The sequence below is a fragment of the Salvelinus alpinus genome, chromosome 1 (genome assembly GCF_045679555.1).
Source record: "Salvelinus alpinus chromosome 1, SLU_Salpinus.1, whole genome shotgun sequence".
NCBI classification, from domain to species: domain Eukaryota; kingdom Metazoa; phylum Chordata; class Actinopteri; order Salmoniformes; family Salmonidae; genus Salvelinus; species Salvelinus alpinus.
In genome coordinates, this window is record NC_092086.1 from 112,674,014 (window position 1) to 112,701,613 (window position 27,600).

At 47.3% G+C, this 27,600-nt stretch overlaps 1 protein-coding gene across 4 annotated transcripts in view; it reads left to right on the top strand.

Moving 5' to 3' along the window:
* The window catches only part of LOC139539117 (protein Shroom3-like), a 172,969-nt gene that overhangs the window by 77,163 nt on the left and 68,206 nt on the right, over positions 1 to 27,600 (top strand). For all 4 annotated transcript variants that reach the window (XM_071341909.1, XM_071341917.1, XM_071341927.1 and 1 more), the window contains exon 3: positions 6,988 to 7,173. In XM_071341909.1, the coding sequence (XP_071198010.1) occupies positions 6,988 to 7,173 (186 nt within the window). The remainder of the gene's footprint in view (positions 1 to 6,987; positions 7,174 to 27,600) is intronic.

The following is a 27,600-nucleotide window of genomic DNA, read 5'->3' on the forward strand; positions in this document are numbered from 1 at the left end:
TGCGACCAAACCAGTTGGTGGCACAACCAACTGAAAAAGATAGTCTGGAGTCCTGGTTTCAGTCTACACGCCTGACTGGCAAAGCTACTTCTTTTCGTGTTTATTGTTTTTATTTATTTAAGTAGGAAGGAGAGAGTGTGTTAGAATGGTAGAATGACTTAGATTTAAACCCACTCCAACAGACCAGCTTACATGTCCTCAAAATGATCTATGGCTGCACCATCGAGAGCATCCTGACTGGTTGCATCACTGCCTGGTATGGCAACTGCTCGGCCTCCGACCGCAAGGCACTACAGAGTGTAGTGCGAACTGCCCAGTACATCACTGTGGTCAAGCTTTCTGCCATCCAGGACCTCTATACCAGACGGTGTCAGAGGAAGGCCATGAAAGTCAAAGACTCCAGCCACCCTAGTCATAGACTGTTCTCTCTGCTACCACACGGCAAGCGGTACCGGAGCGCCAAGTCTAGGTCCAAGAGGCTTCTAAACAGCTTCTACCCCCAAGCCATAAGACTCCTAAACATCTAGTCAAATGGCTACCCAGACTATTCACATTGCCCCCCCCCCCCCTCCACTCCCCTCCCCTCTCCACACCACTGCCACTCTCTGTTGTCATCTATGCATAGTCACTTTAATTAACTCTACCTACATGTACATATTACCTCAACTAACCGGTGCCCCCACACATTGACTCTGTACCGGCACCCCCCTGTATATATTGTTATTTTTTACTGCTCTTTAATTATTTGTTACTTTTATCTCTTATTCTTATCCGCATTTTTTGAAACTGCACTGTCGATTAGGGGCTCGTAAGTAAGCATTTCACTGTAAGGTCTACACCGGTTGTATTCGGCGCTGGTGACTAATACAGTTTGATTTGATTTGATTTGACATATGTTCTGAAGGCAGCGGCTGTAACCATCCACTACACCACCCCAGGCCACACGCTACTGTTGAATAGCACCGGCTGTAACCATCCAATACACCACCCCAGGCCACACGCTACTGTTGAATAACACTGGCTGTAACCATCCAATACACCACCCCAGACCACACGCTACTGTTGAATAGCACCGGCTGTAACCATCCACTACACCACCCCAGACCACACGCTACTGTTGAATAGCACCGGCTGTAACCATCCACCACACCACCCCAGGTCACACGCTACTGTTTAATAGCACCGGCTGTAACCTTCCACTACACCACCCCAGACCACACGCTACTGTTGAATAGCACCGGCTATAACCATCCACTACACCACCCCAGACCACACGCTACTGTTGAATAGCACCGGCAGTAACCATCCACTACACCACCCCAGGCCACACGCTACTGTTGAATAGCACCGGCTGTAACCATCCACTACACCACCCCAGGCCACACGCTACTGTTGAATAGCACCGGCTGTAACCATCCACTACACCACCCCAGGCCACACGCTACTGTTGAATAGCACCGGCAGTAACCATCCACTACACCACCCCAGACCACACGCTACTGTTGAATAGCACCGACTGTAACCATCCACTACACCACCCCAGGCCACACGCTACTGTTGAATAGCACCGGCTGTAACCATCCACTACACCACCCCAGGCCACACGCTACTGTTTAATAGCACCGGCTGTAACCATCCACTACACCACCCCAGACCACACGCTACTGTTGAATAGCACCGGCAGTAACCATCCACCACACCACCCCAGACCATACGCTACTGTTGAATAGCACCGGCAGTAACCATCCACTACACCACCCCAGACCACACGCTACTGTTGAATAGCACCGGCTGTAACCTTCCACTACACCACCCCAGGTCACACGCTACTGTTGAATAGCACCGGCTGTAACCATCCACTACACCACCCCAGACCACACGCTACTGTTGAATAGCACCGGCTGTAACCATCCACTACACCACCCCAGGCCACACGCTACTGTTGAATAGCACCGGCAGTAACCATCCACTACACCACCCCAGGCCACACGCTACTGTTGAATAGCACCGGCTATAACCATCCACTACACCACCCCAGACCACACGCTACTGTTGAATAGCACCTGCTGTTTTTTATAGCTAAATCAAATCAAATCAAATCAAATTTTATTAGTCACATACACATGGTTAGCAGATGTTAATGCGAGTGTAGCGAAATGCTTTTGCTTCTAGTTCCGACAATGCAGTAATAACCAACAAGTAATCTAACCTAACAATTCCACAACTACTACCTTATACACACACAAGTGTAAAGGGATAAAGAATATGTACATAAAGATATATGAATGAGTGGTGGTACAGAACGGCATAGGCAAGATGCAGTAGATGGTATAGAGTACGGTATATACATATGAGATGAGTACTGTAGGGTATGTAAACATAAAGTGGCATAGTTTAAAGTGGCTAGTGGTACATGTATTACATAAAGATGGCAAGATGCAGTAGATGATATAGAGTACAGTATATACATATGAGATGGGTAATGTAGGGTATGTAAACATTATATTAAGTGGCATTGTTTAAAGTGGCTAGTGGTACATTTTTACATAATTTCCATCAATTCCCATTTTTAAAGTGGCTGGAGTTGAGTCAGTATGTTGGCAGCGGCCGCTAAATGTTAGTGGTGGCTGTTTAACAGTCTGATGGCCTTGAGATAGAAGCTGTTTTTCAGTCTCTCGGTCCCTGCTTTGATGCACCTGTACTGACCTCGCCTTCTGGATGATAGCGGGGTGAACAGGCAGTGGCTTGGGTGGTTGTTGTCCTTGATGATCTTTATGGCCTTCCTGTGACATCGGGTGGTGTAGGTGTCCTGGAGGGCAGGTAGTTTGCCCCCGGTGATGCGTTCTGCAGACCTCACTACCCTCTGGAGAGCCTTACGGTTGTGGGCGGAGCAGTTGCCGTACCAGGCGGTGATACAGCCCGACAGGATGCTCTCGATTGTGCATCTGTAGAAGTTTGTGAGTGCTTTTGGTGACAAGCCGAATTTCTTCAGCCTCCTGAGGTTGAAGAGGCGCTGCTGCGCCTTCTTCACGACGCTGTCTGTGTGGGTGGACCAATTCAGTTTGTCCGTGATGTGTACACCGAGGAACTTAAAACTTTCCACCTTCTCCACTACTGACCCGTCGATGTGGATAGGGGGGTGCTCCCTCTGCTGTTTCCTGAAGTCCACAATCATCTCCTTTGTTTTGTTGACGTTGAGTGTGAGGTTATTTTCCTGACACCACACTCCGAGGGCCCTCACCTCCTCCCTGTAGGCCGTCTCGTCGTTGTTGGTAATCAAGCCTACCACTGTAGTGTCATCCGCAAACTTGATGATTGAGTTGGAGGCGTGCATGGCCACGCAGTCGTGGGTGAACAGGGAGTACAGGAGAGGGCTCAGAACGCACCCTTGTGGGGCCCCAGTGTTGAGGATCAGCGGGGTGGAGATGTTGTTACCTACCCTCACCACCTGGGGGCGGCCCGTCAGGAAGTCCAGGACCCAGTTGCACAGGGCGGGGTCGAGACCCAGGGTCTCGAGCTTGATGACGAGTTTGGAGGGTACTATGGTGTTAAATGCTGAGCTGTAATCGATGAACAGCATTCTCACATGGGTATTCCTCTTGTCCAGATGGGTTAGGGCAGTGTGCAGTGTGGTTGCGATTGCGTCGTCTGTGGACCTATTGGGTCGGTAAGCAAATTGGAGTGGGTCTAGGGTGTCCGGTAGGGTGGAGGTGATATGGTCCTTGACTAGTCTCTCAAAGCACTTCATGATGACGGAAGTGAGTGCTACGGGGCGGTAGTCGTTTAGCTCAGTTACCTTAGCTTTCTTGGGAACAGGAACAATGGTGGCCCTCTTGAAGCATGTGGGAACAGCAGACTGGGATAAGGATTGATTGAATATGTCCGTAAACACACCAGCCAGCTGGTCTGCGCATGCTCTGAGGACGCGGCTGGGAATGCCGTCTGGGCCTGCAGCCTTGCGAGGGTTAACACGTTTAAATGTTTTACTCACCTCGGCTGCAGTGAAGGAGAGCCCGCAGGTTTTGGTAGGGGGCCGTGTCAGTGGCACTGTATTGTCCTCAAAGCGGGCAAAAAAGTTGTTTAGCCTGTCTGGGAGCAAGACATCCTGGTCCGCGACGGGGCTGGTTTTCTTTTTGTAATCCGTGATTGACTGTAGACCCTGCCACATACCTCTTGTGTCTGAGCTGTTGAATTGCGACTCGATTTTGTCTCTGTACTGGGACTTAGCCTGTTTGATTGCCTTGCGGAGAGAATAGCTACACTGTTTGTATTCGGTCATGCTTCCGGTCACCTTGCCCTGGTTAAAAGCAGTGGTTCGCGCTTTCAGTTTCACGCGAATGCTGCCGTCAATCCACGGTTTCTGGTTTGGGAATGTTTTAATCGTTGCTGTGGGTACGACATCGTCAATGCACTTCCTAATGAACTCGCTCACCGAATCAGCATATTCGTCCATATTGTTGTTGGACGCAATGCGGAACATATTCCAATCCGCGTGATCGAAGCAGTCTTGAAGAGTGGAATCAGATTGGTCGGACCAGCGTTGAACAGACCTGAGCGCGGGAGCTTGTTGTTTTAGTTTCTGTTTGTAGGCTGGAATCAACAAAATGGAGTCGTGGTCAGCTTTTCCGAAAGGGGGGCGGGGGAGGGCCTTATATGCGTCGCGGAAATTAGTATAACAATGATCTAGGGTTTTTCCAGCCCTGGTAGCACAATCGATATGCTGATAGAATTTAGGGAGTTTTGTTTTCAGATTAGCCTTGTTAAAATCCCCAGCTACGATGAATGCAGCCTCAGGGTGTGTGGTTTCCAGTTTACAAAGAGTCAGATAAAGTTCGTTCAGGGCCATCGATGTGTCTGCTTGGGGGGGAATATATACGGCTGTGATTATGATTGAAGAGAATTCCCTTGGTAGATAATGCGGTCGACATTTTATTGTGAGGAGTTCTAGATCAGGTGAACAGAATGACTTGAGTTCCTGTGTGTTGTTATGATGATCACACCACGTCTCGTTAATCATAAGGCATACCCCCCCGCCCCTCTTCTTACCAGAAAGATGTTTGTTTCTGTCGGCGCGATGCATGAAGAAACCAGCTGGCTGCACCGACTCCGTTAGCGTCTCTTGAGTTAGCCATGTTTCCGTGAAGCAGAGCACGTTGCAATCCCTGATGTCTCTCTGGAATGCTACCCGTGCTCGGATTTCATCAACCTTATTGTCAAGAGACTGGACATTGGCGAGTAGTATGCTAGGGAGTGGAGCGCGATGTGCCCGTCTCCGAAGCCTGGCCAGGAGACCGCCTCGTTTGCCCCTTTTACGGCGTCGCACAGGGTCGCCGGCTGGGATCAGATCCATTGTATTGGGTGGAAGGCAAAACACTGGATCCGTTTCGGGAAAGTCATATTCCTGGTAGGAACGATGATGAGTTGACGTTAATCGTATATTTAGTAGTTCCTCCCGACTGTATGTAATGAAACCTAAGATTACCTGGGGTACCGATGTAAGAAATAACACATAAAAAAACAAAATACTGCATATTTTCCAAGGAACGCGAAGCGAGGCGGCCATCTCGTTTCGGCGCCGGATGTTACAGATGGGACATGTTTGAGGAAACTGGTTGCTTCTTCTAAGACAGATACGCTGGGGAAACAGTTAGTAAGGATTTAGCTAGTTAGTAAGGACTTAGCTAGTTAGTAAGGACTTAGCTAGTTTGTAAGGATTTAGCTAGTTAGTAAGGATTTAGCTAGTTATTGAGGATTTAGCTAGTTAGTAAGGACTTAGTTAGTTAGTAAGGATTTAGCTAGTTAGTAAGGATTTAGCTAGTTAGTAAGGATTTAGCTAGTTATTGAGGATTTAGCTAGTTAGTAAGGACTTAGTTAGTTAGTAAGGACTTAGATAGTTAGTAAGGATTTAGCTAGTTATTGAGGATTTAGCTAGTTAGTAAGGACTTAGCTAGTTAGTAAGGACTTAGCTAGTTAGTAAGGACTTAGCTAGTTAGTAAGGATTTAGCTAGTTAGTAAGGACTTAGCTAGTTAGTAAGGACTTAGCTAGTTAGTAAGGATTTAGCTAGTTATTGAGGATTTAGCTAGTTAGTAAGGACTTAGCTAGTTAGTAAGGATTTAGCTAGTTAGAAAGGATTTAGCTAGTTAGTAAGGATTTAGCTAGTTAGTAAGGACTTAGCTAGTTAGTAAGGATTTAGCTAGTTAGAAAGGATTTAGCTAGTTAGTAAGGATTTAGCTAGGTATGAATGCCATGCCACAACCAAGAGCCGACCCATTTGACCTCCACTTGACCTTTAACTCAGATCAGTTTAAAATCCTGGTTGCTTTCCTTGATGTTGATAAGCTGGGAGTGCCGTGAAAACAATGTGGTGAAGAAAGAATTAGCTGGGTCTGGATGTGACACATTATACACAATTACCTCAACTGGTTTAGTGGTTCACTTTAAGTATGGGACTGTTCACTGTATAAAAACCCATGCTGGGTTGGTACTGGGTTGGTACATGCCGGGGTGGTACTGTGTTGGTACATGCCGGGTTGGTACGTGCTGGGTTGGTACTGGGTTGGTATGTGTTGGGTTGGTACTGGGTTGGTACTGGGTTGGTACATGCCGGGGTGGTACTGTGTTGGTACATGCCGGGTTGGTACGTGCTGGGTTGGTACTGGGTTGGTACATGCTGGGTTGGTATTGGGTTGGTACATGCCGGGTTGGTATTGGGTTGGTACTGGGTTGGTACTGGGTTGGTACATGCCGGGGTGGTACTGTGTTGGTACATGCCAGGTTGGTACGTGCTGGGTTGGTACTGGGTTGGTACATGCTGGGTTAGTATTGGGTTGGTACTGGGTTGGTATTGGGTTGGTACTGGGTTGGTACCAGGTTGGTACTGGGTTGGTACCAGGTTGGTACTGGGTTGGTAGGCTACTCTGTCAGCTGACAGTGGTAAGTAGTAGGGTTTTCCCTCTCACTGCTCTGACTATCTCTGTCTTCCTCAGGGAGTGCTGCCCAGGCTCCTGCTGTGGTGACCCCACCCTCACCCCACTGACCCTGCCCACCCTCACCCCCCTACCCACCATCGGCCCTCCCTCGGACCACCACACCCCCCTCTCCTCCATTCACGGACCCCGCAGAGAGAATCGAGGAGGATGTTCTGGAGGAGTTAAACTACGCATCAAAAACAGGTCAGTCCTGGGCCAGTCTCTGTATGCCTCTATGGGCAAGTTTACCGGACACAGATTAAACCTAGCCCTGGGCTAAGAAGCTATTTTAATAGATATTCTCTATTGAACATGCTTTTTAGTCCACGACTAGGTTTAATCTTGGTCAGGGAAACCAGCCCTATAAGGCTCTGTGTGAGTAGTGAGTACTTCTGTAAACGGTTGGCTTCTGTCCCTCTTCTCACCGCAACCTGGGCTCGAACCAGAGACCCTCTGAACTGCCTCCTACGAAGCGGCGTTACCTATCACTCCACAAATGCCTCTGCCCTTGCAGAGAAAAGGGAAGCAACTACTTCAAGGTCTCAGAGCGAGTGACGTCACTGATTGAAACGTTACTAGCGCACACTGCTAACTAGCTAAGCATTTCACAGCGGTTCCACATACAGTAGCCTGGCTGGATATACTGTATGTACAGTATGTCTGTTTGGGTGTGTTTCTGAACAGTACAAGTGTTTTGGGTCTGTGTGGGTAATGTTTGCATTGTGTCTGTGTTTGTGTATCTGGGTGTGGCACATCTTTGACTCTACTTGGACTGAGATTTGAGTCAGACTCTTTTTATGTTTGACTTTGTTTTGATGGGGGAGAGAGAGAGAGAGAGAGAGAGGGAGATATAAACAGAGTGAAAGAGAGAGAAAGAGACAGATGGAGAGAGGGAGAGAGAGAGAGAGAGAGAGGGAGATATAAACAGAGTGAAAGAGAGAGAAAGAGACAGATGGAGAGAGAGATATAAACAGAGTGAAAGAGAGAGAAAGAGACAGATAGTGAGAGAGAGAGAGAGTAGAGAGAGAGAGGGAGAGGGAGAGAGTTGAAAGAGGGAGAGAGACAGAAAGAAATCTAGACAGAGAGATTGAAAGAGAGAGAGAGAAAAGGAGAGAGAGTGGGAGAGAGGTAAAAAGTTCAGCGAGAGGGGATAGATATTCATAGCTATCGGCCCTGTCAGCTTTTCCTGTCTGGTTCAGGAAGAGAAGTGCTGTGTCCCAGATGGTACCCTTTTCCATATATGGTGCACTTCTTTTGACCAGGGCCCACATAGGAAGGAAGCTCTTAGGGATGCTCCTGTCTCCAACCATTGTTATGACCACTTCCAATCTTCATGTCTCTCACGCTGCAGGAAACAGGAAATAAGGGGGAATTTATACAGGAAGTCAAATTGTATTCGTCACATGCTTTGTAAACAACAGGTAGAGACTAACAGTGAAATACTTACTCATGGGCCCTTCCCAACAATAGAGAGAAAGAAAATAGATAAATAATAGAAAAGTAAAATAAGTAATAATACAAGTAATAATAGATACTCAATGAGTAATGATAACTAGGCTATATACAAGGGGTACCAGTACTGAGTAATGATAACTTGGCTATATACAAGGGGTACCAGTACTGTGTAATGATAACTTGGCTATATACAAGGGGTACCAGTACTGAGTAATGATAACTAGGCTATATACAAGGGGTACCAGTACTAATGATAACTAGGCTATATACAAGGGGTACCGGTACTAATGATAACTAGGCTATATACAAGGGGTAGCAGTAATGTGTCGATGTGCAGGGATACGAGGTAATTGAGGTAGATATGTGTCCAAAAGGTTTGTGCTAATAGAGTCAGTGCAGATGGTCTGGGTAGATATTGGTTAACTATTTAACTATTTAGCAGTCGTGTGGCTTGAGGGTAGAAGCTGTTCAAGGTCCTGTTGGATCCAGACTTGGTTCATTGGTACCGTTTGCAGGTACGATAGCAGAGAGAACAGTCTATGACTTGGGTGGCTGGAGTCTTTGACAATTTTTAGGGCCTTCCTCTGACACCACCTGAAATAGAGGTTCTGGATGGCAGGGAGCTCGGCCTCAGTGATATACTGGGCCGTACATACTACCCTCTTTAGCACCATGTGATCGAGGGCGTTGCAGTTGCCATACCAAGCAGTGATGCAGCCAGTCAAAAAAAATTGTGAAGTGGACAGAGAGGAATTTCTCGACCCGCTCCACTTCAGCCCCATCGATGTCAATGGGGGCGTGCTCTGCCCTCCGTTTCCTGTAGTCCACGATCAGCTCCTTTGTCTTGCTCACATTGAGGGAGAGGTTGTTGTCCTGGCACCACACGGCCAGGTCTCTGACCTTCTCCCTATAGGCGGATCAGGCCTACCATGCCGTGTTGTCGGCAAATTTAATGACGGTGTTGGAGTCGTGCACGGCCATGCAGTCGTGGGTGAACATGGAGTAGAGGAGGGGACTAAGCACGCACCCCTGAGGGACCCCCGTGTTGAGGATTAGCATGGCCGATGTGTTGCTGCCCACCCTCACCACTTTAGGGCAGCCCGTCGGGAAGTGCAGGATCCAGTTGCAGAGGGAGGTGTTTAGTCCCAGGGTCCTTAGCTTAGTGATGAGCTTTGTGGGCACTATGGTGTTGAACGCTGAGCTGTAGTCAATGAACAGCATTCTCACATAGGTGTTCCTTTTATCCAAGTGGGAAAGGGCAGTGTGGAGTGCAATATAGATAGATAGCAATAGAGCAGTATAGATAGATAGATAGATAGATAGATAGATAGATAGATAGATAGATAGATAGATAGATAGATAGATAGATAGATAGCAATAGAGATGTAACAGGAAGACATGGTAGTAACAGGAAGACATGGCAGTAACAGGAAGACATGGCAGTAACAGGAAGACATGGTAGTAACAGGAAGACATGGTAGTATCAGGAAGACATGGTAGTATCAGGAAGACATGGTAGTAACAGGAAGACATGGTAGTAACAGGAAGACATGGCAGTTAGTGACAGTTTTACAGTTGTCAGACCACGCAGGCCAGGGGGCGTCCTGACGACCGAGACTCTGTCCTGTCCTCTGCTGTGTGTGGCATGGAGTTTGAGAAAACATTAGCATTGGCTTTAGCTTCTATCAGAGTGGAGTAATCTGTGTGTGTGTTTTGACGGCTCATCGTGTGTGTTTTAAGACTGATGATGCCACAGTATGTGCATGGCTGTGTGGGGATAACATAACATAGCATGTGACCCGGGAGCTCTCCTGCTGTTTTCCTCTGTGCAAAGGACACCCTACACTTTTAGAGAAAAAGGTGATATCTAGATCCTAAAAGGGTTCTTCGGCTGCCCACATAGAGAATGCTTTTGAAGAACCCTTTTGGTTCCAGGTAGAACCCTTTTGGGTTCCATGTAAAACCTTTTCCAGAGAGGGTTCTACATGGAACCCAAAAGGGTTCTACCTGGAACTAAAAAGGGTTCTCCTATGGGGACAGCCAAATAACCTTTTTTGGAACCCTTTTTTCTAAGAGTGTAGCATCTTAACTACCTGGCCTCATCTCTCATCAAAACAAAACAGGACCTCTACGGAGGACATCCTAACGTCCTCCTACTAACCTGGTTAAACCAGACTGAGAGCAGCATTCAGTCTGAGGTAACCAGGCAACACAAAACAGTTACACACTGCTCCTTCCCCAGTTTCCATTCTCCTCCATCCCCATCACAATAGACAGTTTCCATTCTCCACCATCCCCATCACAATAGACAGTTTCCATTCTCCTCCATCCCCATCACAATAGACAGTTTCCATTCTCCTCCATCCCCATCACAATAGACAGTTTCCATTCTCCTCCATCCCCATCACAATAGACAGTTTCCATTCTCCTCCATCCCCATCACAATAGACAGTTTCCATTCTCCTCCATCCCCATCACAATAGACAGTTTCCATTCTCCTCCATCCCCATCACAATAGACAGTTTCCATTCTCCACCATCCCCATCACAATAGACAGTTTCCATTCTCCTCCATCCCCATCACAATAGACAGTTTCCATTCTCCTCCATCCCCATCACAATAGACAGTTTCCATTCTCCTCCATCCCCATCACAATAGACAGTTTCCATTCTCCACCATCTCCATCACAATATACAGTTTCCATTCTCCACCATCCCCATCACAATAGACAGTTTCCATTCTCCTCCATCCCCATCACAATAGACAGTTTCCATTCTCCACCATCTCCATCACAATATACAGTTTCCATTCTCCACCATCCCCATCACAATAGACAGTTTCCATTCTCCACCATCTCCATCACAATAGACAGTTTCCATTCTCCTCCATCCCCATCACAATAGACAGTTTCCATTCTCCTCCATCCCCATCACAATAGACAGTTTCCATTCTCCACCATCCCCATCACAATAGACAGTTTCCATTCTCCTCCATCCCCATCACAATATACAGTTTCCATTCTCCAAAATCCCCATCACAATAGACAGTTTCCATTCTCCTCCATCCCCATCACAATAGACAGTTTCCATTCTCCACCATCCCCATCACAATAGACAGTTTCCATTCTCCACCATCCCCATCACAATAGACAGTTTCCATTCTCCTCCATCCCCATCACAATAGACAGTTTCCATTCTCCACCATCCCCATCACAATAGACAGTTTCCATTCTCCACCATCTCCATCACAATAGACAGTTTCCATTCTCCTCCATCCCCATCACAATAGACAGTTTCCATTCTCCTCCATCCCCATCACAATAGACAGTTTCCATTCTCCACCATCCCCATCACAATAGACAGTTTCCATTCTCCTCCATCCCCATCACAATATACAGTTTCCATTCTCCAAAATCCCCATCACAATAGACAGTTTCCATTCTCCTCCATCCCCATCACAATAGACAGTTTCCATTCTCCACCATCCCCATCACAATAGACAGTTTCCATTCTCCACCATCCCCATCACAATAGACAGTTTCCATTCTCCTCCATCCCCATCACAATAGACAGTTTCCATTCTCCACCATCCCCATCACAATAGACAGTTTCCATTCTCCTCCATCTCCATCACAATAGACAGTTTCCATTCTCCAAAATCCCCATCACAATAGACAGTTTCCATTCTCCTCCATCCCCATCACAATAGACAGTTTCCATTCTCCAAAATCCCCATCACAATAGACAGTTTCCATTCTCCAAAATCCCCATCACAATATACAGTTTCCATTCTCCTCCATCCCCATCACAATAGACAGTTTCCATTCTCCAAAATCCCCATCACAATAGACAGTTTCCATTCTCCACCATCCCCATCACAATAGACAGTTTCCATTCTCCTCCATCTCCATCACAATAGACAGTTTCCATTCTCCAAAATCCCCATCACAATAGACAGTTTCCATTCTCCTCCATCCCCATCACAATAGACAGTTTCCATTCTCCTCCATCCCCATCACAATAGACAGTTTCCATTCTCCACCATCCCCATCACAATAGACAGTTTCCATTCTCCTCCATCCCCATCACAATAGACAGTTTCCATTCTCCACCATCTCCATCACAATATACAGTTTCCATTCTCCACCATCCCCATCACAATAGACAGTTTCCATTCTCCTCCATCCCCATCACAATAGACAGTTTCCATTCTCCACCATCTCCATCACAATATACAGTTTCCATTCTCCACCATCCCCATCACAATAGACAGTTTCCATTCTCCACCATCCCCATCACAATAGACAGTTTCCATTCTCCTCCATCCCCATCACAATAGACAGTTTCCATTCTCCACCATCCCCATCACAATAGACAGTTTCCATTCTCCTCCATCCCCATCACAATAGACAGTTTCCATTCTCCACCATCCCCATCACAATAGACAGTTTCCATTCTCCAAAATCCCCATCACAATAGACAGTTTCCATTCTCCTCCATCCCCATCACAATAGACAGTTTCCATTCTCCTCCATCCCCATCACAATAGACAGTTTCCATTCTCCACCATCCCCATCACAATAGACAGTTTCCATTCTCCTCCATCCCCATCACAATAGACAGTTTCCATTCTCCACCATCCCCATCACAATAGACAGTTTCCATTCTCCAAAATCCCCATCACAATAGACAGTTTCCATTCTCCAAAATCCCCATCACAATAGACAGTTTCCATTCTCCAAAATCCCCATCACAATAGACAGTTTCCATTCTCCTCCATCCCCATCACAATAGACAGTTTCCATTCTCCTCCATCCCCATCACAATAGACAGTTTCCATTCTCCACCATCCCCATCACAATAGACAGTTTCCATTCTCCTCCATCCCCATCACAATATACAGTTTCCATTCTCCAAAATCCCCATCACAATAGACAGTTTCCATTCTCCACCATCCCCATCACAATATACAGTTTCCATTCTCCACCATCCCCATCACAATATACAGTTTCCATTCTCCTCCATCCCCATCACAATATACAGTTTCCATTCTCCACCATCCCCATCACAATAGACAGTTTCCATTCTCCACCATCCCCATCACAATAGACAGTTTCCATTCTCCTCCATCCCCATCACAATAGACAGTTTCCATTCTCCTCCATCCCCATCACAATAGACAGTTTCCATTCTCCACCATCTCCATCACAATATACAGTTTCCATTCTCCACCATCCCCATCACAATAGACAGTTTCCATTCTCCACCATCCCCATCACAATAGACAGTTTCCATTCTCCTCCATCCCCATCACAATAGACAGTTTCCATTCTCCTCCATCCCCATCACAATAGACAGTTTCCATTCTCCTCCATCCCCATCACAATAGACAGTTTCCATTCTCCACCATCCCCATCACAATAGACAGTTTCCATTCTCCTCCATCCCCATCACAATAGACAGTTTCCATTCTCCACCATCTCCATCACAATAGACAGTTTCCATTCTCCTCCATCCCCATCACAATAGACAGTTTCCATTCTCCACCATCCCCATCACAATATACAGTTTCCATTCTCCTCCATCCCCATCACAATATACAGTTTCCATTCTCCTCCATCCCCATCACAATAGACAGTTTCCATTCTCCTCCATCCCCATCACAATAGACAGTTTCCATTCTCCTCCATCCCCATCACAATAGACAGTTTCCATTCTCCTCCATCCCCATCACAATAGACAGTTTCCATTCTCCTCCATCCCCATCACAATAGACAGTTTCCATTCTCCTCCATCCCCATCACAATAGACAGTTTCCATTCTCCACCATCCCCATCACAATATACAGTTTCCATTCTCCTCCATCCCCATCACAATAGACAGTTTCCATTCTCCTCCATCCCCATCACAATAGACAGTTTCCATTCTCCTCCATCCCCATCACAATAGACAGTTTCCATTCTCCACCATCTCCATCACAATATACAGTTTCCATTCTCCAAAATCCCCATCACAATTGTTATGCTGGTGAATGAGGACCCAAAAGCGACTTAAGAGAAACAAAGTCTTTAATCCAGTCTAAAACAAACAATGATACTCCTGGATATTATCATAGGAAAATCCAAAACAGGAAACTGAAATCCTCTCGTCAGTAGAGAGGAACGACTGGAGACGCGACCACAGACTGCAGGTCGCTTCAGGAAGGCACAGGCCGTAGCTGACATAGACACCTGCTCACACGCAGCATCTGAAGAAGGCAAAAACACGACAGGGCGGAACAAGGACACAGAACAGCAAACATCAAACAAGAATCCGACAAGGACAGAAGCGGAAAACAGAGGGAGAAATAGGGACTCTAATCAGAGGGCAAAATAGGGGACAGGTGTGAAAGAGTAAATGAGGTCGTTAGGAGAATGAGAAACAGCTGGGAGCAGGAACGGAACGATAGAGAGAGAGAGCGAGAGAGGGAGAGAGGGAGGGGGAGAGAGAGGGATAGAAAGAGGGAAAGAACCTAATAAGACCAGCAGAGGGAAGCACAGGGACAAGACATGATGATCAAAGACAAAACATGACAGTACCCCCCCACTCACCGAGCGCCTCCTGGCGCACTCGAGGAGGAACCCTGGCGGCAACGAAGGAAATCATCAATCAACGAACGGTCCAGCACGTCCCGAGATGGAACCCAACTCCTCTCCTCAGGACCGTAACCCTCCCAATCCACTAAGTACTGGTGACCACGTCCCCGAGAACGCATGTCCATGATCTTCCGTACCTTGTAAATAGGTGCGCCCTCGACAAGGACGGGGGGGGGGGGAGGGAAGACGAACGGGAGCGCGAAGAAAAGGCTTGACACAGGAGACATGGAAGACAGGGTGGACGCGACGAAGATGTCGCGGAAGAAGCAGTCGCACAGCGACAGGATTGACGACCTGAGAGACACGGAACGGACCAATGAACCGCGGAGTCAACTTGCGAGAAGCTGTCGTAAGGGGAAGGTTACGAGTGGAAAGCCACACTCTCTGACCGCGACAATACCTAGGACTCTTAATCCTACGTTTATTGGCGGCTCTCACAGTCTGCGCCCTGTAACGGCAAAGTGCAGACCTGACCCTCCTCCAGGTGCGCTCACAACGTTGGACAAAAGCCTGAGCGGAGGGAACGCTGGACTCGGCGAGCTGGGACGAGAACAGAGGAGGCTGGTACCCAAGACTACTCTGAAACGGAGATAGCCCGGTAGCAGACGAAGGAAGCGAGTTGTGAGCGTATTCTGCCCAGGGGAGCTGTTCTGCCCAAGACGCAGGGTTTCGAAAAGAAAGGCTGCGTAATATGCGACCAATCGACTGATTGGCCCTTTCTGCTTGACCGTTAGACTGGGGATGAAACCCGGAAGAGAGACTGACGGAAGCACCAATCAAACGACAGAACTCCCTCCAAAACTGTGACGTGAATTGCGGGCCTCTGTCTGAAACGGCGTCTAACGGGAGACCATGAATTCTGAACACATTCTCAATGATGATTTGTGCCGTCTCCTTAGCGGAAGGAAGCTTAGCGAGGGGAATGAAATGTGCCGCCTTAGAGAACCTATCGATAACCGTAAGAATCACAGTCTTCCCCGCAGACGAAGGCAGACCGGTAATAAAGTCTAAGGCGATGTGAGACCATGGTCGAGAAGGAATGGGAAGCGGTCTGAGACGACCGGCAGGAGGAGAGTTACCTGACTTAGTCTGCGCGCAGTCCGAACAAGCAGCCACGAAACGGCGCGTGTCACGCTCCTGAGTAGGCCACCAAAACCGCTGGCGAATAGAAGCAAGCGTACCCCGAACGCCGGGGTGGCCAGCTAACTTGGCAGAGTGAGCCCACTGAAGAACAGCCAGACGAGTAGAGACAGGAACGAACAGAAGGTTACTAGGACAAGCGCGCGGCGACGCAGTGTGAGTGAGTGCTTGCTTTACCTGTCTCTCAATTCCCCAGACAGTCAACCCGACAACACGCCCTTCAGGGAGAATCCCCTCGGGGTCGGTAGAAGCCACAGAAGAACTAAAGAGACGGGATAAGGCATCAGGCTTGGTGTTCTTATTTCCCGGGCGATAGGAAATCACGAACTCGAAACGAGCGAAAAACAACGCCCAACGAGCTTGACGTGCATTAAGTCGTTTGGCAGAACGGATGTACTCAAGGTTCTTATGGTCAGTCCAAACGACAAAAGGGACGGTCGCCCCCTCCAACCACTGTCGCCATTCGCCTATGGCTAAGCGGATGGCGAGCAGTTCGCGGTTACCCACATCATAGTTGCGTTCCGATGGCGACAGGCGATGAGAAAAGTAAGCGCAAGGATGAACCTTATCGTCAGAATGGAAGCGCTGGGACAGAATGGCTCCCACGCCCACCTCTGAAGCGTCAACCTCGACAATGAATTGTTTAGTGACGTCAGGAGTAACAAGGATAGGAGCGGATGTAAAACGCTTCTTGAGGAGATCAAAAGCTCCCTGGGCGGAACCGGACCACTTAAAGCAAGTCTTGACAGAAGTCAGAGCTGTGAGAGGGGCAGCCACTTGACCGAAATTACGAATGAAACGCCGATAGAAATTAGCGAAACCGAGAAAGCGCTGCAACTCGACACGTGACTTAGGAACGGGCCAATCGCTGACAGCCTGGACCTTAGCGGGATCCATCTGAATGCCTTCAGCGGAAATAACAGAACCGAGAAATGTGACAGAGGAGACATGAAAGGCGCACTTCTCAGCCTTCACGTAGAGACAATTCTCTAAAAGGCGCTGGAGTACACGTCGAACGTGCTGAACATGAATCTCGAGTGACGGTGAAAAAAATCAGGATATCGTCAAGGTAAACGAAAACAAAGATGTTCAGCATGTCTCTCAGTACATCATTAACTAATGCCTGAAAGACAGCTGGAGCATTAGCGAGACCGAACGGCAGAACCCGGTATTCAAAATGCCCTAACGGAGTGTTAAACGCCGTTTTCCACTCGTCCCCCTCTCTGATGCGCACGAGATGGTAAGCGTTACGAAGGTCCAACTTAGTAAAGAACCTGGCTCCCTGCAGAATCTCGAAGGCTGACGACATAAGGGGAAGCGGATAACGATTCTTAACCGTTATGTCATTCAGCCCTCGATAATCCACGCAGGGGCGCAGAGTACCGTCCTTCTTCTTAACAAAAAAAAACCCCGCTCCGGCGGGAGAGGAAGAAGGCACCACGGTACCGGCGTCGAGAGAAACAGACAGATAATCCTCGAGAGCCTTACGTTCGGGAGCCGACAGAGAGTATAGTCTACCCCGAGGGGGAGTGGTCCCCGGAAGGAGATCAATACAACAATCATACGACCGGTGAGGAGGAAGAGAGTTGGCTCTGGACCGACTGAAGACCGTGCGCAGATCATGATATTCCTCCGGCACTCCTGTCAAATCACCAGGTTCCTCCTGAGTAGAGGGGACAGAAGAAACAGGAGGGATAGCAGACATTAAACACTTCACATGACAAGAAACGTTCCAGGATAGGATAGAATTACTAGACCAATTAATAGAAGGATTATGACATACTAGCCAGGGATGACCCAAAACAACAGGTGTAAAAGGTGAACGAAAAATCAAAAAGGAAATGGTCTCACTGTGGTTACCAGATACTGTGAGGGTTAAAGGTAGTGTCTCACATCTGATACTGGGGAGAAGACTACCATCTAAGGCGAACATGGGCGTGGGCTTCCCTAACTGTCTGAGAGGAATGTCATGTTTCCGAGCCCATGCTTCGTCCATAAAACAACCCTCAGCCCCAGAGTCTATCAAGGCACTGCAGAAAGCAGCCGAACCGGTCCAGCGTAGATGGACCAACAAGGTAGTACAGGATCTTGATGGAGAGACCTGAGTAGTAGCGCTCACCAGTAGCCCTCCGCTTACTGGTGAGCTCTGGCTTTTACTGGACATGACATGACAAAATGTCCAGCAGAACCGCAATAGAGGCAAAGGCGGTTGGTGATTCTCCGTTCCCTCTCCTTAGTCGAGATGCGAATACCTCCCAGCTGCATGGGCTCAGTCTCTGAGCCGGTGGGAGGAGATGGTTGAGATGCGGAGAGGGGAAACACCGTTAACGCGAGCTCTCTTCCACGAGCTCGGTGACGAAGATCTACCCGTCGTTCTATGCGGATGGCGAGTGCAATCAAAGAGTCCACGCTGGAAGGAACCTCCCGGGAGAGAATCTCATCCTTAACCTCAGCGTGGAGTCCCTCCAGAAAACGAGCGAGCAACGCCGGCTCGTTCCAGTCACTGGATGCAGCAAGAGTGCGAAACTCTATAGAGTAATCCGTTATGGATCGATCACCTTGACATAGGGAAGCCAGGGCCCTGGAAGCCTCCTTCCCAAAAACTGAACGATCAAAAACCCGTATCATCTCCTCTTTAAAGTTCTGATAAACGTTAGAACACTCAGCCCTTGCCTCCCAGATAGCTGTGCCCCACTCCCGAGCCCGACCAGTAAGGAGTGATATGACGTAAGCGATCCGAGCTCTCTCTCTTGAGTATGTGTTGGGCTGGAGAGAGAACACAATATCACACTGGGTGAGAAAGGAGCGACACTCAGTGGGCTGCCCAGAGTAACATGGTGGGTTATTAACCCTAGGTTCCGGAGACTCGGAAGACCAGGAAGTAGCTGGAGGCACGAGACGAAGACTCTGAAACTGTCCTGAGAGATCGGAGACCTGAGCGGCCAGGGTCTCAACGGCATGACGAGCAGCAGACAATTCCTGCTCGTGTCTGCCGAGCATTGCTCCCTGGATCTCGACGGCAGTGTTGCGAGAATCCGTAGTCGCTGGGTCCATTCTTGGTCGGATTCTTCTGTTATGCTGGTGAATGAGGACCCAAAAGCGACTTAAGAGAAACAAAGTCTTTAATCCAGTCTAAAACAAACAATGATACTCCTGGATATTATCATAGGAAAATCCAAAACAGGAAACTGAAATCCTCTCGTCAGTAGAGAGGAACGACTGGAGACGCGACCACAGACTGCAGGTCGCTTCAGGAAGGCACAGGCCGTAGCTGACATAGACACCTGCTCACACGCAGCATCTGAAGAAGGCAAAAACACGACAGGGCGGAACAAGGACACAGAACAGCAAACATCAAACAAGAATCCGACAAGGACAGAAGCGGAAAACAGAGGGAGAAATAGGGACTCTAATCAGAGGGCAAAATAGGGGACAGGTGTGAAAGAGTAAATGAGGTCGTTAGGAGAATGAGAAACAGCTGGGAGCAGGAACGGAACGATAGAGAGAGAGCGAGAGAGGGAGAGAGGGAGGGGGAGAGAGAGGGATAGAAAGAGGGAAAGAACCTAATAAGACCAGCAGAGGGAAGCACAGGGACAAGACATGATGATCAAAGACAAAACATGACAACAATAGACAGTTTCCATTCTCCTCCATCCCCATCACAATAGACAGTTTCCATTCTCCACCATCCCCATCACAATAGACAGTTTCCATTCTTCTCCATCCCCATCACAATAGACAGTTTCCATTCTCCTCCATCTCCATCACAATAGACAGTTTCCATTCTCCTCCATCCCCATCACAATAGACAGTTTCCATTCTCCACCATCCCCATCACAATAGACAGTTTCCATTCTCCAAAATCCCCATCACAATAGACAGTTTCCATTCTCCTCCATCCCCATCACAATAGACAGTTTCCATTCTCCACCATCCCCATCACAATAGACAGTTTCCATTCTCCACCATCCCCATCACAATAGACAGTTTCCATTCTCCACCATCCCCATCACAATAGACAGTTTCCATTCTCCTCCATCCCCATCGGAACAGAACAGTTACCTTTCTCCTAGATCCTCATCACAACAGAACATTTTTAAAGGGATTTTGTTATAAATAACATTTTTTAAATACCATTTTTATGTCTCTGCGTTCAGTACAGGAAGGACATTGTGGGTTGTATGCTAGCAGATACCCATAGACTTCCAGTCATTGTAATAGATACCCATAGACTTCTAGTTATTGCACTAACGCTAGTTGGCAACTTTGTTCAAACTGAAAACAAAGACATAAAAATAATATCCGTGAGTTCATCTGACTCTGGGGAAGTAGATAAAGTGCCTCATTGCCAAAATCCTGAAGTATCTTCTGTGCATAAATAGAAGCAGGGCTCTTTTAAAAAAGACAGACCGTCTTGATAAATAGGACCAAACAGATCAGATCAAGCCGTCCAAGGACGTAGTGGAGTGGAGCACCGGCCATTTCAGTTAGTACCGTTTCAGTGGAATGTTCAAAGTGAACTGAATAATTCAGTGTTCTAAACGTTCTGTCTTCCTTCTGTTGTCTGTATGTATCCCAAATGGCACCCTATTACCAACAGTGTCCTCGGAAACTATTCAGAACCCTTTACTTTTTCAATATTTTGTTATGTTACAGCGCTTTGTCTAAAATCTGAGGAAGAGTACCAAAACATTTCTGCAGCATTGAAGGTCACCCAAGAACCCAATGGCCTCCATCATTCTTAAATAGAAGAAGTTTGGAACCACCAAGACTCTTCCTGGAGCTGGCCGACCCCGCCAAACTGAGCAATGGGTGGAGAAGGGCCTTGGTCAGGGAAGTGACCAAGAACCTGATGGTCACTCTGACAGAGCTCCAGAGTTTCTCTGTGGAAATGGGAGAACCCTCCAGAAGGACAACCATCTCTGCAGCACTCCACCAATCAGGCCTTTATGGTAGAGTGGCCAGACGGAAGCCACTCCTCAGTAAAAGGCACATGACAGCCTGCTTGAAGTTTCCTTAAAGGCACCTAAAGACTCTCAGACCATGAGAAACAAGATTATCTGGTCTGATGAAACCAAGATTGAACTCTTTGGCCTGAATGTCAAGGGTCACGTCTGGAGGAAACCTGGCACCATCCCTACGGTGAAGCATGGTGGCGGCAGCATCATGCTGTGGGGATGTTTTTCAGTGGCAGAGACTGGGAGACTAGTCAGGATCGAGGGAAAGATGAACGGAGGAAAGTATAGAGAGATCCTCGGTAAAAACCTGCTCCAGAGCGCTCAGGACCTCAGTCTGGGGCGAAGGTTCACCTTCCAACAGGACAACAACCCTAAGCACACAGCCAAGACCACGCAGGAGTGGCTTCGGGACAAGTCTCTGAATGTCCTTGAGTGGCCCAACCAACTTGACAGAGCTTGAGAGGATCTGCAGAGAAGAATGGAAGAAACTCCCCAAATACAGGTGTACCAAGCTTGTAGCATCATACCCAAGAAGACTTGAGGCTGTAATCGCTGCCAAAGGTGCTTCAACAAAGTACTGAGAAAAGGGTCTGAATACTTATGTAAATGTTATAATTTCCAGGTTTTTTTATTTTTAATAAATGAGCAAAGATTTCTAAAAACCTGGTTTTGCGTTGTCATTATGGGGTATTGTGTGTAGATTGATAAGGGGGGAAAAAAACGATTTCATCAATTTTAGAAGAAAGCTGTCAATGGGTGTGAAAACTTTCCGAAGGCACTGTATAAAGTGGCTATGGACCCTGGTCAAACGAAGTGCACTAGAAAGGTCCTAGGGTGCCCTTTGAGAGTCAGACTCTGATAAATAGATGGATGTTATTGGAGGCCTAGTGAAGGCGATTGCCGTCTGTAAAACCATGGCACTGTAATTTCATTGTGTACACAACACTACCAGCCAAATATTTCTGTGTAGACCTAGTCTAGGGCCTCGCTGTGTTACAGCTGCGCAGTCCAGAGTATGTAGAGAGACAACATGACTTTCTAACAATGTCTTAAGTGTTTGCTTCTGTACAAACTGGCCTCTTTACTGTGGGAGCAGAGCAGGGCAGAGCAGAGTAGGGCAGGGCAGAGTAGAGTAGGGCAGGGCAGGGCAGAGTAGGGCAGGGCAGAGTAGGGCAGAGTAGGGCAGGGCAGAGTAGGGCAGGGCAGAGTAGAGTAGGGCAGGGCAGAGTAGGGCAAAGTAGGGCAGAGTAGAGTAGGGCAGGGCAGAGTAGGGCAGGGCAGAGCAGGGTAGAACAGAGCAGGGCAGAACAGACTAGTTGGAGCTTAGTTTCTCCATCTACTGTATGTCATTTGGCAGTTTGAACATAAAACCCAGTTGCTATGGGTGATCTCCTCTGTTCTCCTCCTAAATGGGATATCCTTGAGTTTACTGAAGACTCTCTCTCTCACAGAATGTAAACAGTTATAGAAGCGTAATACTTTAATCAAATGGAATTGAGACAAGCTTTACAAACTAGTTTAACAAATGTATTAGACAATATTGTATATTTATCTAGTCTGATTTATGGTACATAAACTGAATGACCTCATGCATTGTGTTCCTTATTTCAATCCAGAGCCATACATGTATGAAATGTATATGGGTCTGTTTCTAAACTCTTATCTGATAGAACGGAGACCATGCCGTGTCCTGGCGTCAGTCCGAGGTGAGGTAAGGCCAAGGTTGTCCTCTGACTTCGTTTAATTGAATATGTCACACTAAGGTTGCCAGTGTCATTTCATCAGTAGAATGCATCACCTCTCTTCACAGAACTTCTCGTTGTTAGATGAACACCATCCTACAGCAGGACTGGTCCCAGATCAGTGTTAGAGCCAAAACGGTAAAGTAACGCTGGATCAACCAAGCCTGGATGTAATGTGTAGGTCCGAAAAACAAGATTGTCAGTATAGCTATTTTGTGTAGTGGACAAGGAGTTGGGTTAGCGGTCTGAACTGTGTTATCTTCTAGGAGCACGTGCCTTTTTATTTGTGTGAGACTCAAAGTTGCTTTAGTTATTGATAAAGGAAAATAAAGAGTTCTTCAGGGTATTGTGTGTCTTGTTAGTCAGGACATTGGGGTATTATGAATTCCAACCAGGCAGTTGTAGAGTGTCTGACAGGTTACACTCTGGTCCCAAGATGTCTCTGCTCCCTCCGATACGGCCGGTGGAGCTCATCTCATGGTCATGACGTTAGTTAGGTATCCCATCAGCCCCTGGGCTCCAGCCTGTTACCTGACGGGTGTGAGGCAGAGCAGAGGGCCGTGATCTGATAGAGCCAAGCGGCCAGGGGAAGCAGAAACAGTATAGCTCCGCCCCGCCCCTAGGACCGGGGCGGAGCTATACAGCCTGGGACCGGGGCGGAGCTATACAGCCTGGGACAGGGGTGTAGAGGGACCAGAAGGGAGATGCAGGGGACAGGAAGTGGGCCATGGTACCCTCATGGGACTGGGTGGTAGGATCAGAACTGACTCTGTGTAATTACGGGACTCCCTGAAAACACACCTCTTCGATACAGCTATAACTTTTCTTAGCAGGTTAGGAGAATTAACGTAGCAGGTTAGGAGAATTAACGTAGCAGGTTAGGAGAATTAACGTAGCAGGTTAGGAGATTTAACTTTGCAGGTTAGGAAAATTAACATAGCAGGTTAGGAGAATTAACGTAGCAGGTTAGGAGAATTAACTTTGCAGGTTAGGAAAATTAACGTAGCAGGTTAGGAGAATTAACGTAGCAGGTTAGGAGAACTAACGTAGCAGGTTAGGAGAATTAACGTAGCAGGTTAGGAGAATTAACGTAGCAGGTTAGGAGAATTAACGTAGCAGGTTAGGAGAATTAACTTTGCAGGTTAGGAGAACTAACTTTGCAGGTTAGGAGAATTAACTTTGCAGGTTAGGAAAATTAACTTTGCAGGTTAGGAGAATTAATGTAGCAGGTTAGTAGAATTAACATAGCAGGTTAGGAGAATTAACATAGCAGGTTAGGAGAACTAACGTAGCAGGTTAGGAGAATTAACGTAGCAGGTTAGGAGAATTAACGTAGCAGGTTAGGAGATTTAACTTTGCACGTTAGGAAAATTAACGTAGCAGGTTAGGAGTATTAACTTTGCAGGTTAGGAGAATTAACTTTGCAGGTTAGGAAAATTAACGTAGCAGGTTAGGAGAATTAACGTAGCAGGTTAGGAGAACTAACGTAGCAGGTTAGGAGAATTCACGTAGCAGGTTAGGAGAATTAACTTTGCAGGTTAGGAGAATTAACATAGCAGGTTAGGATAATTAACTTTGCAGGTTAGGAGAATTAACATAGCAGGTTAGGAGAATTAACTTTGCAGGTTAGGAGAATTAACTTTGCAGGTTAGGAGAATTAACTTTGCAGGTTAGGAAAATTAACTTTGCAGGTTAGGAGAATTAATGTAGCAGGTTAGTAGAATTAATGAAGCAGGTTAGGAGAATTAACATAGCAGGTTAGGAGAACTAACGTAGCAGGTTAGGAGAATTAACGTAGCAGGTTAGGAGAATTAACTTTGCAGGTTAGGAGAATTAACATAGCAGGTTAGGAGAATTAACTTTGCAGGTTAGGAGAATTAACGTAGCAGGTTAGGAGAATTAACATAGCAGGTTAGGATAATTAACTTTGCAGGTTAGGAGAATTAACTTTGCAGGTTAGGAAAATTAACTTTGCAGGTTAGGAGAATTAATGTAGCAGGTTAGTAGAATTAACGAAGCAGGTTAGGAGAATTAACATAGCAGGTTAGGAGAACTAACGTAGCAGGTTAGGAGAATTAACGTAGCAGGTTAGGAGAATTAACGTAGCAGGTTAGGAGAATTAACTTTGCAGGTTAGGAGAATTAACTTTGCAGGTTAGGAAAATTAACTTTGCAGGTTAGGAGAATTAATGTAGCAGGTTAGTAGAATTAACGAAGCAGGTTAGGAGAATTAACATAGCAGGTTAGGAGAACTAACGTAGCAGGTTAGGAGAATTAACTTTGCAGGTTAGGAGAATTAACTTTGCAGGTTAGAAGAATTAACGTAGCAGGTTAGGAGAATTAACGTAGCAGGTTAGGAGAATTAACATAGCAGGTTAGGAGAATGTGTCTAAGGTTAGGAAAAGGGTTAGGGTTAGCAAAAATGCTGTCACGAAAAGTCACTTGTAACGAAGTGACGTGTTTTTAGGCCGTCCCATGTAAATACACACATCCCTCGTCCCTCCCTGACAGAGAACTCTGTAGAATGTTCTGCACCTTAAGGAATCCCCCCACCCCCCAGTCCTTCTGGAAGTTAAGGAATCCCCCCCACCCCACCCCACAGTCCTTCTGGAAGTTAAGGAATCACCCCCACCCCACCCCACAGTTCCTCTGGAAGTTAAGGAATCCCCCCCACCCCACCGTCCTTCTGGAAGTTAAGGAATCCCCCCACCCCACAGTCCCTTTGGAAGTTAAGGAATCCCCCCACCCCCCAGTCCTTCTGGAAGTTAAGGAATCCCCACCAACCCCCCACCCCACAGTCCCTCTGGAAGTTAAGGAATCCCCCCCACCCCCAGTCCCTCTGGAAGTTAAGGAATCCCCCCCACCCCCCAGAAGTTAAGGAATCCCCCCCACCCCACAGTCCTTCTGGAAGTTAAGGAATCCCCCACAACTCCCTACTCTAAAACAACTCCCAGATGATGATAGGATATAGCAGCATGCCCAGGAAGTGAGGTGACTGGTCAGACAGTTCAGTGTTGAGCTGCTGTTCCTTTGGCCTCACCTCCTTGTCCTCTTTCTCCTCCTCATTCTCCTCCTCCTCCTCCCTCTAGTCTGGTCAGATAGTACAGTGTTGAGGTACTCCTCTGACCTGTCCTCTCGTTCTCCCTCCTCCTCTCCCCCTCCATCCTCCTCTCCCCTCGCTCCATCTAATCCCATCTCCAATTTCAGTTTCCTCTCAGATCAAAAGATTATCCAGACAGACTGTGTTCGTTCCCACAGTGGAGATAAGGTTTCTGTTTCGGAGACACACCCTGTTGGTCTGGCTTGACGAATTGGACGAATTGAGGATGGATGCTCTCTCTCTCTCTCTCTCTCTCTCTCTCTCTCTCTCTCTCTCTCTCTCTCTCTCTCTCTCTCTCTCTCTCTCTCTCTCTCTCTCTCTCTCTCTCTCTCTCTCTCTCTCTCTCTCTCTCTCTCTCTCTCTCTCTCTCTCTCTCTCTCTCTCTCTCTCCTCTCTCTCTCTCTCTCTCCTCTCTCTCCTCTCTCTCCTCTCTCTCCTCTCTCTCCTCTCTCTCCTCTCTCTCTCTCTCTCTCTCTCTCTCTCTCTCTCTCTCTCTCTCTCTCTCTCTCTCTCTCTGGCCTGACCACAGATTACAAAGAACAGCCCTTCAATGGGGGGGGATGATGTTGTTGAGAATGAAACTGGTCTGCAGGGCCCATATTCACAAAGCATCTCAGTGTAAAGGTGCTGATCTAGGATCAGGTCCCACCGGGTCCATATAATTATGATCTGAAATGCAAAACTGATCCTAGATCAGCCCTCCCTAAGACACTTTGTGAATAATGTTGTTTGTGTTTCTCTTCTCTCCTCCGCTACTCACTCGGGGCCCCTCTTCTGTCTCAGCGCTCAGGACGTTGTTTGGGTTCAATTCTCGAAGGTTGGGTTTCATGGGAGTGTCAGCAGGCAGGAGAATCCGTCCTCCCTGGGGAAACTGAGGGATAATGGGACACGTCCCGTTGTAGAAGGTTGCATTGGGTGTCATGGCTGTTCAGTAGCTTTGTTGCACACTTCAGTCGGCTTCCTATGCTCATGCCAGGCCCTTTGCTTAGAGGGGTGTGTGTGTGTGTGTGTGTGTGTGTGTGTGTGTGTGTGTGTGTGTGTGTGTGTGTGTGTGTGTGTGTGTGTGTGTGTGTGTGTGTGTGTGTGTGTGTGTGTGTGTGTGTGTGTGTGTGTATTCTTATTCATCATCTAGTCGGCTACTTCACAAACAGATACCCAATCCTTCCTATATTACCTAGTGCCCTTATTCACCTCAGGAGAAAACATCCCGTTCACTCACTGTAGAGACCACATCCATTTCTGATTAAAACATCCCATTCACTCACTGTAGAGACCACATCCATCTCTGATTAAAACATCCCATTCACTCACTGTAGAGACCACATCCATTTCTGATTAAAACATCCCATTCACTCACTGTAGAGACCACATCCATCTCTGATTAAAACATCCCATTCACTCACTGTAGAGACCACATCCATCTCTGATTAAAACATCCCATTCACTCACTGTAGAGACCACATCCATCTCTGATTAAAACATCCCATTCACTCACTGTAGAGACCACATCCATCTCTGATTAAAACATCCCATTCACTCACTGTAGAGACCACATCCATCTCTGATTAAAACATCCCATTCACTCACTGTAGAGACCACATCC